The 17,604-nt window shown below is 32.4% G+C and overlaps 2 protein-coding genes across 2 annotated transcripts; one reads left to right on the forward strand and one right to left on the reverse strand.

The window, feature by feature from the left end:
- Nucleotides 1–467: 467 nt before the first annotated feature.
- On the reverse strand, nucleotides 468–5,532 carry LOC128166517 (uncharacterized). Its single transcript, XM_052831754.1, has 2 exons — nucleotides 5,099–5,532; nucleotides 468–1,001 (listed from the first exon to the last, which is right to left on the reverse strand). The coding sequence occupies exons 1-2, from the start codon at nucleotides 5,508–5,510 to the stop codon at nucleotides 781–783; spliced, it is 633 nt and encodes a 210-aa protein (XP_052687714.1). The 5' UTR covers nucleotides 5,511–5,532; the 3' UTR covers nucleotides 468–780.
- A 204-nt stretch (nucleotides 5,533–5,736) lies between these two features.
- On the forward strand, nucleotides 5,737–15,273 carry LOC128168335 (uncharacterized Golgi apparatus membrane protein-like protein CG5021). The gene is made up of 6 exons (XM_052834568.1): nucleotides 5,737–5,920; nucleotides 8,045–8,199; nucleotides 8,725–8,807; nucleotides 10,644–10,769; nucleotides 12,994–13,122; nucleotides 14,703–15,273. Exons 1-6 carry the CDS (start codon nucleotides 5,853–5,855, stop codon nucleotides 14,733–14,735), a joined length of 594 nt encoding a protein of 197 aa, XP_052690528.1. The 5' UTR covers nucleotides 5,737–5,852; the 3' UTR covers nucleotides 14,736–15,273.
- Nucleotides 15,274–17,604: the final 2,331 nt, after the last annotated feature.

The raw sequence follows: 17,604 nt of genomic DNA on the forward strand, positions 1-17,604 counted from the left end.
TACAATGCTACAGATTGTGATATTAATATAAGGATCCTCAGGTTATGTAGATTCTAAATTGTTTAGCCAACCATAACCCAAGGACCAATACTTGGGCCCCAGAAAGGGGTTCAAAGTTTAAAATAGAAAAAATCTATGCTACGAAATAGAATGTTTCAAGGAATTGTTGTTCAGGTGAGTGATGTAGCCCATTGGCCTCTTGTTTTTTTATGATAACTTAAAATATATTTAATGAATTGACTTGGAAATCAATAGGGTTTGTCCTTTTACCATGCCAAAAAAAAGTGTACAAAGTTTAATGAACATTCATGAAAGGGTTTTCTTTAAATATTGTTATTAAGCTGAAAATGAACACACATACATATATACATTCATACATAAACACACACATGCACAATGGGTTGCTATATCCCCCTCGCAACATTTGAAATATTGGTTTTAAACAAACTTATTAAAAATAATTGGCATCGCATTGTTATATCCTTTATTATCACATGTGAAAGGATTGTTTTCCTTTTAAAATAGCAAAGACTTCTCTATCAGGTGAGCAATTTGGTCTCTTATAATAGACTTGTACCAGACATTAGGTAATGAGATCAATCCAAGGTATTATCTTTAATATCAAATGTATATACTAGAAACTACTTGTATTGCCATTGTCACGATAAAATTCATGCACATCCATGACTGAATTGTATTTCTGTTTTTCATAGGAAAGGGTTGCCTTAACAGCTGGATTGCACTCTGCTCAGGGTACATACAAAATGGTTTCACACAATATCACTGGTCTTTCTTCGTTTTGTACTGTCTCCATAGTTTGGCAAATCTTTCTTTATAGAGACAAACTAATTGAGAATCAGAGGTCACCAAAAGATTTTCTTGGTTTCCTGTTACAGCTTGTCTTGTCCAGTTAAAGGATCCATTCAGTAGTCTTGTATTGTCTATAATCACAAACTTGTGATGCATGTAGAAGGAAGAATTATCTGTCCTGACAGCTATACCTGTGGTAAAAGATAAAAATGTATTAGAAAAAGACATGCATATAATGCAAACTTGGTTAATATAAAACATGTTTTAAAATAAACAATTTATCTGTGACCGCCACTTATACCTAACAAATTTGTTAACTAGCATTTAATTTAGCTGCAGATCAGTGGCATTAGAAAATTTAATGTACCTTAGAGCTACAGTTCCTCACACGAAAAACTTGCAATTTTGATGCAAAAAGATTTGCTAAAGTTTCAGTAAATGAAACTGGGTGCACAAGTAGTAGGACGTACTTTCATGTACATTCCACATCCTACCAGATCATCATGTTTAATGAAATTGCTGGTTTGGATAAACGAAAACAAGAGACCAACAGGCCTTAACGGTCGCTTGGGTACTATAGCCAGTACTCAGACCTGTCGAGGAATCTCATATAAGTTTCATTCTGGAGTAATAAAAAATAAAATATTGTAACTAATGACGATCACCTCTCTGCCTGAAATCTTTCAAAAAGGACTATGAAACCTATAATTTTGGCAAAAAACGTAGAGATCATATTAAATAGATGCCGGACGGAAACTCTACCCCATCTAAATGGGGCAATTAAACGGCAAAATAAAAACTATTGATATATTACGTTTCTACTCCCTTCCCATATTCCAGTTTTTCAATATCTAACCATTGTTTCTGCATCATTATCTGGCATTTATCACAAAATAATTTAACACTAGATGATATATCTTGCACAAGCGTGGGAATTACCACTTTACACATTAAAATGATACAATAAAAAAATACAAGGACTTTTTCCATAGCTATGTTATTAAACGTCATATTATTATCAAATTCAGAAGACATAATTTAGCAATTGTTTCAAACAATTTGAAAGCAAAAAATTTCAATTATTCCTCTATTTTTAAGAATTACAAATGGAGTCTAATCCAGCAAAAATGAGGTAACGTCGCACGGTCAGACTTCGTGTTTTGTCAACAATTCATCATATTTATTATGTTCAAAGTAATATCTCCATGAATTGGGCTTAAAGCCAACTGGTATTGAAACCTAAAATCAAAAATTGTCATGGTATTCTATGTACCAAAAAAATGACATGATATATAGATTTGTTGAACAGATATCGGTAACGAAAGACATACAGTCCTCTAAAATTGACTAAAAACATTGACGCCGCGGGACATCACAGCGCAACAAAAATTATAAACAGTATAGATATAAAATACTAACTGTGAAAATGCTCAATGGTGGAAAAAATAAGTCAAAAATTATTTGCACATTTGTGTTTTACTCGCACACATTTTGTGGGTTGTGGTACATGTATTTTGAACTTCAAACAATATGAAAGAGAGTAGAATATCTGTAAATATTTGATTAAAAAATAAACGTCATCAGACATTCAGGGATTTCTTTACTGTCAACAAAGAGACATGCGGTAAAAAATAAGAAAACCTCGAGGCACTAACTTATGATTTTCGAAAAAATGTGAACAAATTAGATGTCAAGTGAAATATTGCCGATTTACATTGTATGGTGAAAAGCAGAAAAGACTCGGGGTGATATAAAGATTGGATATTCTTATTGACTGTATGTGCGTCATCTTGATGTTATGCTTTCAATGTTACTGTGCGCCGTGGTGACAAAACATGTTGAATATAAAATCGGGTAACAAAGATACCTTTTCATCTAATGGAACGAAAATTCATACATCAGTAAAATTAGTATTGTTGCATAATACAATATATATCATATAAAACAATAAAATACTTTAATAAATAATGATGAGATATGATATTGTAACACATGATATGACATTGTATTTGATCACATAATACATGATACAATAGAGTATTATATCATATAATACCATATCAAATAATGCATAACAATATTGTACATCATGATATCATATTGTAAAATATAGTATGATATTGTATTGTATGATTCTGTATCATATTTGATACATAATATGATATAATATAAACCAATATCATATTATACAATATTGTATGTATGATATTATATAATCTACAATATAGTATCATATTAACAATATTATATATTCCATTATCATATGTAACAGTATCATGTGATAAAATAATATATTAATGATACTATTACTTATTAGGTTAGTTACTGACTCACTACGGAAATATATTGGGTTGATCAATCTCATAGATGGCGAGGCGAAGCCAATGACGGCCATATTGCCTAATATTAATCCTAACAGAACCTACATAGAGATATATGAGGCAATCACGTGCCATGTTTAATCCAATGAAAATGTGACATTTCAGTCTGAAGGAAAACAAAATATTATATAATACAACATTGTATCGTAATATACAATACTAAAACATACATGTAACAATATTATGAAACATTATCATATCATAAAATATCAAAAAAATTGATACAATATCATATCATATCATATCACTTTTTACAGTATAACATATAATATTGTATCATATTATTACTTATTAGGTTAGTTACTGACTCACTACGGAAATAAATTGGGTTGATCAATCTCATAGATGGCGAGGCGAAGCCGAGCCTTCTATGAGATTGATCAACCCAATATATTTCCGTAGTGAGTCAGTAACTAACCTAATAAGTGTTTTGTTTTCTCGAGGACTATCAATCGACATATTAATTCACAAATAGCGATGATCTATGCAAAGCCATACATGTACAAGATGCCTTACATCTCGTCCAATTTTACTCTTTTAAACTCTTCAAAATTTTCAATCTCACCTTTCAAATACTCTTTCAAAATCTTTGCTTCACCCATGTTTACTTACAATGTTTTGTTGCTATTCAATTTTAAATGTTTTCTCCCTTCCCTCTGCAGAGATTTGAGCAAATTTCGACGCTGCCATTTTGTTCTGCTCCAGACAAAACAATGTGACGTCAATATTCTAAGGGCAACTACTCTAATTTTAAAGAATTTCAAAGGGCAACTACTTCAAATACTTTAAGAACTTACGGTATGCAGTTTATGTACAAAATACTAAGAAATGTCGAAATGAGTAAGCCAAGCGTCGACCAATGACGGCCATATTGCCTAATATTATTTCTCACAGAACAAATATAGAGATATATGAGGCAATCACGTGCTATGTTTAAACCAATGAAAATGTGACATTTCAGTCCAAGGGAAAACAATAAACAATAGTGTATCATATCATACAATACTATATCATAGGAATCATGCTATATAATTCAACAACAAACACATCTATCAAGCAGGTTTGAGTGAGGTAGGAGATTTTTTTAGCATCCTTGATAATGGAGATCAGGCTTTGCATCTGAAGCTACCTCTGCATTTCATTTATATTATAGTCAACTATGCAAGCTATTATCTATAAAACATGTGGGGACCTGTTCCATAGAACTAAACCTCATCCAGCATCCAAAACCTATGGCTCAGATTCAGCATTCAATCCTGTCTGGTACGTAAGTATCATGAGAAGCACCATCCATAAAAGTTTGGTGAAGTTAGGACCAGTAGTAACTAAGATATAATAATCAGAGGGCACCTGCTCCAAAAACTTTCACCAGCTCTAAAAACCATAACCTCCTCCAGCATCCGAAACCTAAGGCTCAGATTCTGCATTCAAGCATGACTGGTGCATCAGTATCATAAGACACACAATCCAATCCGTGCAAGTCTGGTACAGTGAAGACCAGTAGTAACTGAGATATTGCTATCAAAGGGCACCTGCACCAAAAACTTTAACCTGCTCCAAAAACCTTAACCTCCTCCAGCATCTAAAATTCAGGATTCAGATTCAGCATCCAAGTCTTTCAATTCAGTAAGTAGGTCCAGATGCATCATTCATGCAAGTTTGGTGAAGATAGGACAAGTAATAACTTAGATACAGGACCTGCAACAAAAACTTTAACTAGGTCCCGAAGCCGGGGGTCGGCATAAACTCCCCCTTACTTCATCTCGGTGAGCTAAAAATCATTTCATGAATTTTGGCAACACTCATAAGCCTTCAAATACAGCAACTCTTAATTTTACAAAAATATTGACGGTTACTTTATCCGAAACTGCCCCTTAGGCCTACTGTACCATCACTACCATGTGTACCTTGACTGCGAAGCCTCCAGATCTGTGAGCCTGGAATATCCACCTGTTCACAATCGGTGATAACTCTCACCGACACCCCTCTCCCCACAGCCTGTATCAACAGGTCGGCCAGGTCTGTACAGGTGAAAACAAACACACAAACGTCCACACTTTTCACTGCATTATGTATAAACTGGAAAAGTTTGCTCAGCGAGTTTTCCTCGTGGCTGAATGAGCAACTTTCATTTTCACATTCTGACGTAAAATAATTAATACAGGCAACTTTCTTGTCAGGAAAAAAGAGAACCTCAGTTTTGTTTGTTTTCTTTCGTACTGAACTTCTCTTCAGTCGATATCTATAAATTTGGAATATTATTTCAGATATTGCGCAGACACTGGTGAATATTCCAAGCGTCTGCCACATCTTTTTCATGATCTTGCGCCTTTTCCTCAAGTATTCGGTAAACGAAGATCTGAAACTTTTTATGACATTGAACACAGTACTGAATAATTCTTACTTACTTACTTAATTATAGTAATAAAAGTTAAAATATATATCTTAAAATACCAGAATTAATTATATCATATTCAACTAGAATATCACTTTTGGAAACTTTTTATGCATTTCAAAGTTGAGGACACGCATTACCCAAATCCTTAAATGTGAAAGTAAAAGTTGCACGTCAACCACCATCAAGTTGATCAACATGAAGATCGTTTAAACGAAAATCTTCTGAATACCTTCAGTCGGAATCCGTCTTGTTCTGAACTGACGATGAACCCCTCAGACGTGACTCTTAATTTTGGGGAAGAAGATGAAATTGATAGGCAGAAAAAACTCAAGTAGGTAAAACCAGAGACATAAATAGCAGTCTCTGGTAAAACTAAGTTTATATGTAATCTTGTTTCAGGTGTTCTTTTTGACTCAAAATTATTTTCTTTTTGATAAATTTGAAAAGTTCCTAATATGTTTTACGGTGCGACCGTTGAAGCAAGCGCAGCTTAAATATGAACTAAATACACGCAGGTACATATATTTCTTAGGAAATGATTTTAATAATTTTTCTATTGATCGACGTATCAAAAGCAAAATTGACCGGAAAACTTCATCAGTGTGCAAGTTTTCTGGTCAATTTTTCCTTTGATACATCGATCAATAAATAAATTATTAAATTCATTTGCGAATATTCGAACATTCATTTCAGCACTAGTATTATCAGATTATGAGGTGATAATTTCGGTTGGGACGTGGTCAAATCCAATAAAGCCCAAAGGGCTTTATGATAGATATGTTCATTATGCCAGTAATTATTACTGGAAATGGAACAGCCAGCCTCGCAGTAACTGTTGATCGTTGATTTCAAGCAGACGAAATCATGAGATGATTTAGGCTTTATTCTCTATTTAGTGACTTAAATAATGTGTATTGTTTCTTTTTAAAGGTAAAACTTTCAATTTTTTTATATTTATAAAGTTGTATTTTGTTTGCTGACCATTAAACAGACACAACTTTACATTTTGTTGACAGTGGTTATTTCGGAATTCCTGTTCTATAAATAGTGTTAGATCATAACAGTTGAGAAAAGTAGATCCAGCGAAAATTTTATTGATGCAGGTATCAAAGAAATTTTTGGACCAATCAGAAGCACCAATACCTTATCAAGCTACTGAATATTAAATGATATAATGATGAATATTACAGCAACTGAGCATGGTTTACTAAATTAATGTATAAACGCGGGCCCAGTTCAATCACTAGGTATAGCTACTTAGCTTGATTTAACTACAAAGCTTTATTTACCTACCTGAGGTATATTTATTTAGCTACCTTTATGCAATTTTGCTTTTCATGTAAAACAGTCAAAAAGTCGCAAGGAAACTGTCAACCTATATTTGTACAGTGTAGTTTTATGAATTAAAGTAAAAATAGTTAAAACATCACTGCTTTTAAGCAGTTTTAAGGATTACATGCATTTCTATTATTTGAGTAACTGTATGACACCTTGTGTGCAATGAGGCATGGATAAGTGTGATTACTTCACATTGTGCTGAATTATCACCAATCAATTAATATGTTAACCAGAACTGTTCTTCTTTGTTATACCATTTAAGAAGTAGCTGAAGATTCTTTTTTCTTCCATATAGGAAAAGTTTTTCAAGTTCATAGGTATAGAGTGTAATTTCTATAGTTTTATAAGTATATACACATGTTGTCTATAGGAAGAGCTTCAAATATTGATTTATGGTATTCATTTCAGCACCACTATGGAGCTTGCTACGTGAGCAGCAGTTGCTATAGCTGCAGGACTGTAGCTCCCGGTCTGAAAAAATTCGGATGGACGACCTGGGAGCTACAGTGCCTCCCATAGTAAAAAACTGCAATTTACGGCGCACAAAAAATTGCGCTAGTTTTGGACTTATTAACCTTATTTTCATACAAATTCTGTACAAATCTTTGATCCCAAAAAATTCCTCGGACATTTTACTACAGATATCGTCACTTCACTTACTTCTGATAGTCTTTTAAACACCATCACCAGCCCTGTAAATTAAAGAGGTGCAAGTTTGTTTACATTTAAAAATGGCGACTCTCGATCTCGACGTAAATTAGCATCCTTCTTTTTCCGAGGTCGGTTATCATGTTTAAGAGAAGATATGAGGCAAGTGTAGTGACGATATCAGTAGTAAATTTGCTGAAGAATTTAATGGTACTTATTATTTTTACAGAATTTGTATGAAAATAAGGTTAATAAGTCCAAAACTAGCGCAATTTTTTGTGCGCCGTAAATTGCAGTTTTTTACTATGGGAGGCACTGTAGCTCCCAGGTCGTCCATCCGAATTTTTTCAGACCGGGAGCTACAGTCCTGCAGCTACAGTTGCTATAAAAAAAAAAACCTTTTATGATGATTTGCCAAAATTGAACTTTGTATCCATCTATATACGGTAATATATCTTTATATTTTCAGACATCCAGTGACAGTTTTTTGCCATGTAGCATTTAGATGTCTTGCAGTTTTGATGTTTATACTTTGTGGATGGTTTAGCACCAGTTTTATAACAAACTTTATTTTTATTGTCATTCTTCTGTCCATGGATTTCTGGACTGTAAAAAATATATCAGGTAATTATCCTGCGTAGGGAGGTTAATTACATACATACGTACAGTCAAGAGATAAAGAGAATCTATTAATTATGCAACAACAAAATAAGTTCCTGAATTGTTACTTTGATTATTGAACTCATTTTGAAAGAAGAGTTGAATAATTTGAATTCACTGTTATATGAATATGTAGACTTTTCAAACATGATGTTAAACGTGGTAGCGATTTCATTGCAAATACAATGAATGTAATAAAATGGGACTATAAAAGAGCAACAATTTAGGTATTGGAGACCAAAAAAATGAAAATTTAGGCATGATATAAACAGAATTATTCTTTCATTTCATTTCAAACATTTTAAACGCAGCAGATATAAAGTGATATATTTGCTCTAAATCAAAATATGTAATTATTAATATAATGAATTAAGAGAAAGAGTTATTGAAAGGATGCGAAACCGTTGACTCTTTTAAAATATTCTAGAATTTTTAAAAAGACTTTATTACAAATTGTTTTATATATTTTTTTCTTAATGATAATTAAAGGTAGATTATTAGTTGGACTTCGTTGGTGGAACTATGTTGATGATGATGGAGTAAGCCATTGGGTGTATGAATCCAGGCCAAAGGTGAGTTTTATTAATATTAATCAATACAGTATTTTATAATGCATATTGCAATTTTGGCATTTTTGGGTTATTGTTAGATGTATCTTTTTTTTTGTTGAATTTTTTTTTTTATAATCTTAAGAATAGAAAGGATGATATCCCATTAACACATGTCAACAGCCCCTTATACAATAATACAGTTCAAACAGAATTGAATTGACAAATCTTGATTTTTGTCAGGTGTTGGATTGTTTTTTATTGAAATGATGCATTACTGAGTATTTCAGACCCAATAACAGAAAGTTTGGTTCTGGTTTGTAACTCTGTGGTTTTTCAATGAATGCAAATGAATAGAAAGGGCATATAGCACTTAGTCTTAGGGGTAGATAAAGGTTAAGAAAGCATAATTCAGAGTCTTATTTTGACTGTAGCATACAAAATCATAAAATTGATATAGTGTTTTGAATCAGACCAAACACTTGGTATTTTCCACTAAAATAGAGATCAATGCAATTCTTTCTTCTTCTTTTTTGCACGGAGTGATAAATTTACGGTTACAGGTTTGGTCCAATCAGTGATCATTTACATGATGACATGTAATTGATTTAAAGTATTGTACACATATGGTTTAGTGCATTTAGTAAAAAAATGTGGCTCAAACTTTGCAAAAGGAGAGAAAAACCATAAATAAAATATGTCAAAAAACTTGGGGGAAATTACTTTAAGGAAAAAGGGGTGGGTGGGGGGGGGGGTTGCCACTACACTTGTTTCTAGGTTTTGCCAGCTAGGACCAAAATTGTAATATGTATTTGAATAATACAATTTGACTGAGTATAAAAATTTTAGTGACTTTTAGATTGTGTCTTTTTGGTGCAGTTTGATTTTTTTTTAAATGTTGTTCAAAAAAAACTTTTAGAATTTTATCTAACAATATGACTAGCGTATACATGTTTAAGAGACTATCAGGCAAAACTAGCTGGTCAATTTTGATAAACTATGGTTTTTGCTAACAAAATATATAACTCTTAATAATTTAATGTTTAATAAAAATAGTTTGTAAACTGTATAATTTTTTGGAAATTTCCATAAATATGCATTTTTGTGAATTTTTTGAAATTTTTCATATTAAATGCACTGAGTTAGAGTTTTCTCCCGTATTTCCTTTAATGAACAAGATACCGTATATGACAAATTTTCAATAAAAATTTACATGTATTTGTAATATCGTTTCTGAGTTTATCCATGCAGATGTGATACATAAACTAAAGAGCCTCCTGTGATTTGGCATGAATGTAATGCGCATGCGCAAGATTGTAAAATCCAAAAAATCCAGATGATTTCCGGGTTTTTTAAAGGAATTTCGTTGATTATTGATTAGTGAAGCTTGATTGAGAAAAAATAAAAACAAATTGGTAATCTTCAAGTACCAGTGATGTTTAAAATATATTAAACAAAAGACTTTAGATTTCTCAGTATTAAAGCCCAAAAATTCAAGTCTATTATTTTAATATAGTAGTATAGATATATTTGTGCATCAATAAAAAACCCTAATTGAACATCACTATGATGAGGTTTCAATAATACACCTTCCGATTACCTTTATTTGACCTATTTCTTAGATTACATCATATTCATTGTTTTCTTTATAATCATAATTATTTTACAAAAGTTGTCAAACGTATTACAATCCCTGTTTACAATATAGAAACAAAATAAAATCAATTTTCTTTCTAGGGAATATAACTGAGTTTGAAAATTTTGTAAGGGGTTTGTGTGATATTTTGAAAGTATTAAACATTGTGATAAATATGATGCAAATCCCATATCCTCTCACTCACAATTATGATTTACTTTCAGAGCCAAAATAAGATCAAAGTATCTGCCACAGAGGCACGCCTCTTCTGGCTGTCTCTCATCATCTGTCAAATCATCTGGATAATATTCATATTTGGAACCATATTCAAATTAGATTTGAAGTGGTTTGTAAGTATATAATGTACCCTATTACATGTAGTAATGCTAGGTTCCTATACTGTTATGATATAAGTCACAAGCAATTGACAATCATAGATGATGGTGGACCTTCTCTGTAATTTTAGGCTTAGGTACGAGGTGATACAAGCCGATACGACTTTACGCAATATGTTGAGCTTTGATACTATGAGGTCATGATATACATATTTCAGTTGACATGATCTGTCATGATTTTATTGCCCTTTTAATTAGGATACCATATGTTCCAATTAGATTGTCCAGATAAAATTCGCGATTGAATCTACGGTAGTTCTGATCCGATTCTTTGCACGATTAAGAATAAAGTTGATCCCAATTTGAGATTCGATTGGACCTGTCAGAGTTATTTATATAGCCCAACTGATCATAATGACATATTGCAACTAAACCCAGACTGAGTGCATCTTGTTGTTTGTCTCTTCCAAGATTGATCCAGCTCATCACAATTATTGGGCAAGATTAAATGTGACATGCTGTGCTCGGTAACAAGCAGTTTATCTAATACGGTGATAAAGAATTATAATCATGTTAATTGAAGAAAAAAATTTTTCAAGTAAAAAAAATTTCTCTGATTAACACGTTAACCATGACAGACCCCAAGATCTGGTGATATATGATACAATATCTACAATTACTCTACAATTAAAACAGTAATTTCAATTGCGCTGTAAATAGTGATAATGTGAACATAGCATTACTAGTCAATACTTATAATGTGTAAATTGATTATGATTGGGCATAGCTTTTGAAAGAAATAAATAATTAAATGTTATATTTTTTTAAAAGAAGATTTTGATATTTGACCATAAAATTTGCATAACTACAAGTAAATTCAGGGAGATATTGAAAAAAAAATTAGATTAAAATCACTGTGCTAAGTTTACAACAATGATTTTAATAAAACCTCTTGTTTGTTGAATATTCTGTGGGTTTTTTAGCTCACCTGATCTGAAAGCTCAAGTGAGCTTTTCTGATCACATTTTGTCTGGTGTCAGTCTGTCCATCCATCTGTCTGTAAACTTTTTACATTTTCATCTTCTTCTCTGGAACCACTTGGCTTAATTATTTCAACTAAACTTAGTACAAAGCATCATTAGGTTAGGGAGATTCAAGTTTGTTAAAATGAAGGGCCACACCTTCTTTCAAGGGGAGATAATTAGGAATTATTGAATTTCAAAAATCTTCTCAAAAAACCAATTGGCCAGGAAAACTAAAACTTGCATCCTCAGATGTTTTCAGTTTGTTCAAATTATGATCTTGGAGGTTAGAGTGGAGCCTTAGTGGATGGGGGTGTCAAATTTTGCACAGGAATATATAGAGACAAATCTTTTAAAAATCTTCTTATCAAAATCCTTTAGGCCAGAAAATCTGTAACTTGTGTGAAAGCATCCTCAGGTAGTGAAAATTCAAGTTTGTTCAAATCATGGTCCTTTGGGGAAGGGTGGGACCACAATGGAGGGTCGAAATTTTACATAGGAATATACAGAATAAAATCTTTAGAAATCTTCTTCTCCAAAGAAAATTGGCCAGGAATGCTGTAACTTGTTTGGAAGCATTCCTAGGTAGTGATCATGATTCAAGTTTGTTCAAATCATGGTCCCTGGAGGTAGAGTGGGCCACAATGGGGGTTCGAAATTTTACATAGGAATATATAAGTAGAAAAAATTGTTAAAAATCTTCATACTTAAAAAACAATAAGCTAGAAAAACTTAAACTTGTGTAGAAACATCCTCAGGTAGTGGTGATTCAAGTTTGTTTTAATCATGATCACTGGGGATAGAATGGAGCCACAATTGGGGGTTAAATTTTTACATAGGAATAGAATCTTTCAAAATCTTCTTCTCAAAAACAAATGTGATATGATAATCCATGTAAATCATTCTGTTAGAAAAGGGGCTATATGTTTTACATAAGAATATCTGGAGGAAAAATTTGAACACCCTTTTATACAAGCAAATATTCTACTAAATTGTCTTTTGTATATGACTCCATGAAGCTGATTTTATTACAGCTGACTGTGCTCAGGTGAGGGATGTGGCCCATGGTCCTTTTGGGTTTTGTGTGTGTGTGTGTGTTTTTTGTGTTGTTTTTTTTTTTGAGAGAGCAGATAGTCAATATGCCCTTAAATGAATTTTTAAGAAAATTGCATTTATGAATTGGTTATACATAATTATTTAAGTTCCATATTTCACAGATGGTAGCGCTGGTCGGTGTAATAATGAATGGAGCCAATTTGTATGGCTACATTCGATGTAAATACGGATCTAAGACTAAACTCTCATCTGTGGCCACAGGATTCCTAGGACAACAAATCTGGTCTAAGGTAACACTCTAGTACATTGACTTCTAACAATCGTATTAAATGGAATATGAAGAAAGTACACAAGATTCTCGTTTGAAACAAAGATGTTAATAAAACTAGTCTGTACTGTAAGTAAGATTGATCTTCTATTGTCCGTGTTTTTCTTATGGACTTACTCATACAATTTTCTACTTACCTGAACCAGCTAATTCTGATCAAGAGTTGTGTGTTGTCATTGGTTTTTTAGGTCATCTGAGTGACTCAGATAACCAATTGTAATTGGTTTACTTCTGTTGTCAATGTCATCCATCGTCATTTGTTAACAATTGAACATTTTATTTCCTTCTTAAAAACTACTTACTCAATTCTTTTTAAATTTAATACATGTATGATGCATTTTTGAGGTAAAGGAAACATAAATTGTAAATTTCATGATCTTGCTCCATGGGGGCACTAGGGGCTGGACAAAAATTTTCAAAATTTGACCATTTTTCAAAAAATCATCTTCTCTACTCCCACATATTTGTAAGAAAACCCGAATTTGCAATTATGTAGATCAGGAAGCCCTCTACCAAAAATTTTAATTCCATGTCCCCTGGGGTAGGGGTTTTGACTCTAGGGCTGGGCCAAAATGTTCATATAGTGTTAATGCATATAATATTTAAATATCTTCTTCTCTACTCCCACATTTTCTTAAGATTAACTAAATTCATAATTATGTAGATCAGGAAGCCCAAGGAAGAAGAAAATTTTTGGTATGAAATTTTCACAGAATATATTCCTAAACTAGTTTAATAAGTCCTAAACTGTGTGCAACTTTTTGAGCACAATAAATATACAGTTTTGGGTTGATCTGATCTAAACCTGGAATTTCTTTTCAACATTCAAAATGTAAATTAAAAACAAGACCCAAGCTTTATTTACACAAGGAACTGTGAGCTCTATAACCTGACGACTTACACTCAGATTTTTGTTGACTATAAAAAGTGCCCTACCAAAACATTGTAAACATTAAAAATGGAAAAATAAATTTTGACTATGCCCCTTTAAAACTTAATACCAGTAATAACATTGGCCTTTTAATATGGAAGGTAATTGTGTTCAAAAATTGGTGTGCAAGTCTGAATATGAATGTGTGTAATTCTGATTGTGTAAAGTATAAAACTCATGCATAACCACATTCAGATTTGACTAAGTTTCTTCGTATGATGCACATTTTGCAGCTTTATTGTTTCTGTTAGTTAATTAAACCCTCAACTTTGCACACTTTCAATCAGTAGTTTCTGCATATGTATCTTTATGCTCGGAAATAGCACATCTGACATGATACAATTTGACAAATGTAAACTCCACAAGTTTGTCGAATTTTGACATGGCCTAATATGGCAACTGCTTGCTGCGGGGAAAGGTATGCTGGAAAAAAATGAAATCTTTTTTATACAGGATCTATTATACTACAGTACTGCGTTGTCCAAATTAATATTTTGTATATGACTCCATATAGCTGATTTTATGGCTGTTGTTGCTCAGGTGAGCAGTGTGGGCCTTTTGTGTGTTATTCAGTTTTGATGATTATCTACCGGTACTTACTTTTTTTGTAGATGACAAGGCAAGAAGAAACTGTTCAGAAGTAGACCGTTTATTAACTCATTTATTTTTATGTTTGATAAAACAACTTGGTTTTATCACAGTACATGTGCATTAGGATTGATTCTTTTAATTTGTTTCAACTCTTGATACTTTAAAACATATGTATCCTGACTTCAAGAGTTTAAGAAGCATCATTGTACATTCTTTTATATAAACAATTGTATGTATGTTAACTTTCTTTTCATTAAAAATTGACCTTTTAAATCTTAATCGTTCTATACAAAACATTTCTTATAAAATGAAATGAAACAAAATAGACTATTTCAAAATATTAAGAAGATTGAATCTAATTGGCTATATTTACATTTTTCAGTGTCTTTGCCTGTGATAACACTACGTATCGATTTTGTACTATATAACCCATAATACAAATGACGCCAAATTGAGGCGCCAGCGGGGTTTGCTTTTTACATTTAAAAATATTTAATCGTACGATGGCTTAAAATTATATAAATTTAAGTAATAAGGAATCGCTCTTTGAATATTATGAGGTGATAATTTCGGTCGGGGTGTAATCAAATCTATCATCGGTTTATATATGGTTCATTGGATCAGATCCTACCTCAATTATTTCTTACATATTTTTTTTAAGTGTTACTGAACACAGGTAAATATATTCACCCCTTTTGTTTTCACCCTCATTGTCAGCTGGCGAATTTAAAACTGGGCGAAATCGAATGTCTCAAATTATCTCTCTTTCAACACAACTATGTCTGGGCAAACAGTTTGCAAGTGAAAGAGGAAAAAAAATAACCAGGTGTACATGCAGGTATTAAATGTATAGTTTACACTTCTAAAACAGATCATTGCGTTAACAATGATTTTCAGGTGTGAAATATAAATTAACAGCGTTATCTATAGTTTACTGTTTATCGACTTAAACTATTAAGTGTGACATTAATATCATGATGCATTAATTAGTCAAGTGCTTCTCTGAAGTGATAATTAGTCTTAAAACTTCTTTCAAATAACTAGTCCTCATATTCTAAAAAGCAGGCATATTATTAAATTATAATAGATTTCACTTAACAATCTCCGATCCTCAGCAATGTTTGATAACTCTAAATTATCCTGATTTCTTTTATTCTTAATATAAATCTGACTTTTATACCGACAATTTTAATTAGTATTTTGGTGTTAGTATTACCATTTGTCACACAACTACATGCTTGGCATAGTGGATCCATTTAGAACTTTTATTCAGTTAAATATTGGTAAACAGTTTGAGCCACCGGTGCACCAGTCCTTCTTTTTTTTTTCAAACTCAATTTGTTTTGTTTATTCCATTATATCCATCGTAGACAAATTTCAATAACTTTGTATAAGGCATGGATACCATCTAAAAAGAACTATATATGAAATTGGTTATATTTGGCTCCCATAATTCACCATTTTTTTAAGTGTTTCAGGTACATTAAATTGTTATATTTTAGAAGAGTTAATATAACATAAATGTATATTTTTAACCTATTTGTTTAAATTGCACCCACTCGCAGTGCATGACGTCAGAAGTTATGCAATATTTGATAATTTAATCAGAATCATTCAAAAATTGACATTTTTTGTATTTTTTTTCCGAGTGGGAATATAGGAGCGACACTTTGAACAAGGAAACTGTTTTTGTCCCTTATTGGTCTTGGATAGATATACCTCCAATGAAAATATTTTGTTTGTTCAAGCATGCGCTCAATGTTTAATTAAAGAAAATCTGTTTTAAAACGAGCCGTTTTATGCAAAATTAAAAAAAAGGAAAAATGGCTGAGAAAAAGTTCGCTCACTTCGTGAGCGAAGCTCATGGCTGGGTTTTTACTTATTTTGACTCTAGGTATCATATATTGATAAGATTGCCAACTCCTGTGGATAGAGACAAAGGACCAGTATTTTTCAATGACAAAGAAATAAGAGCTATTTGCATTATAACGCACATTATCAATTCATTTTTGTGTCTAAATCCACTCCCAAGAGATCCGATGACAGCAAGGGTCTTCTCGCTTCGCGAGCTGGGTTTTTCTAAAAATAGATTTGACGCTTAATATGGAACAAGGTTTTCCCCGTGTAAGTTGTCGAAATTCATAGGTGGCTATTGAACAAAAAACTACTTTGATATGTTTTTTTTTTAAATATCAAGAAAAACTTAAAATATAACGGGTATGTGTAAAAAAAATTAAGATTGCTTAACCATTTCAAATTGGCAATCACGCAAACAAAAGAGGTTAATGCATGCACAATTTTCATTAGTGCATGAATAAAATAGTGCAAAATTTTCGCAGAAACGGCTATGATAACAAGGACTCGCTCGCTTTGCGAGCCGACTCAAAAAAGCGTCAATTACTCATACTGCTCGGACAATGACTGTGAAACTTTTTTTCAATCACTATACATTATGAGAACAACAACTCGAGAGTTTACTGTGTATGGCCTTAAATCAAGAAGTGGAACAGAATATATGAAAGACAGAAACCAATACCAGCCCTATAGGTCAATTCAATTGTAATAGACAATTGATCCTTTAACAATTTTGGTAGTCTTAATTGCTCATTTTAACTCTGCTGAGTGACCAGTTGTAGAGAAGAAGGTTTTTCTAAAAATGTACCAATTTTTGCTTTTGCCCAAAAGGATGGCCCCGGGGGTAGGGGATATGAATATTACAAATTACCTCCTCCTATAGATTCTTCCCACCAAATCTGGTTTAGATAACCCTAGCAGTTTCAGAGAAGAAGCTGAAAAGTGAAAATCATCTGAGGGACTCGGTAAACAATCATCTGAAGGAGTCGGGTAACCTAAGAGTCTAAGAGACTCAGGTAACCTAATTATCTATGGGACTCAAGTAACCAAATAATCTGAAGGACTCAG

Source organism: Crassostrea angulata, chromosome 10 (assembly GCF_025612915.1).
Source record: "Crassostrea angulata isolate pt1a10 chromosome 10, ASM2561291v2, whole genome shotgun sequence".
NCBI lineage: Eukaryota > Metazoa > Mollusca > Bivalvia > Ostreida > Ostreidae > Magallana > Magallana angulata.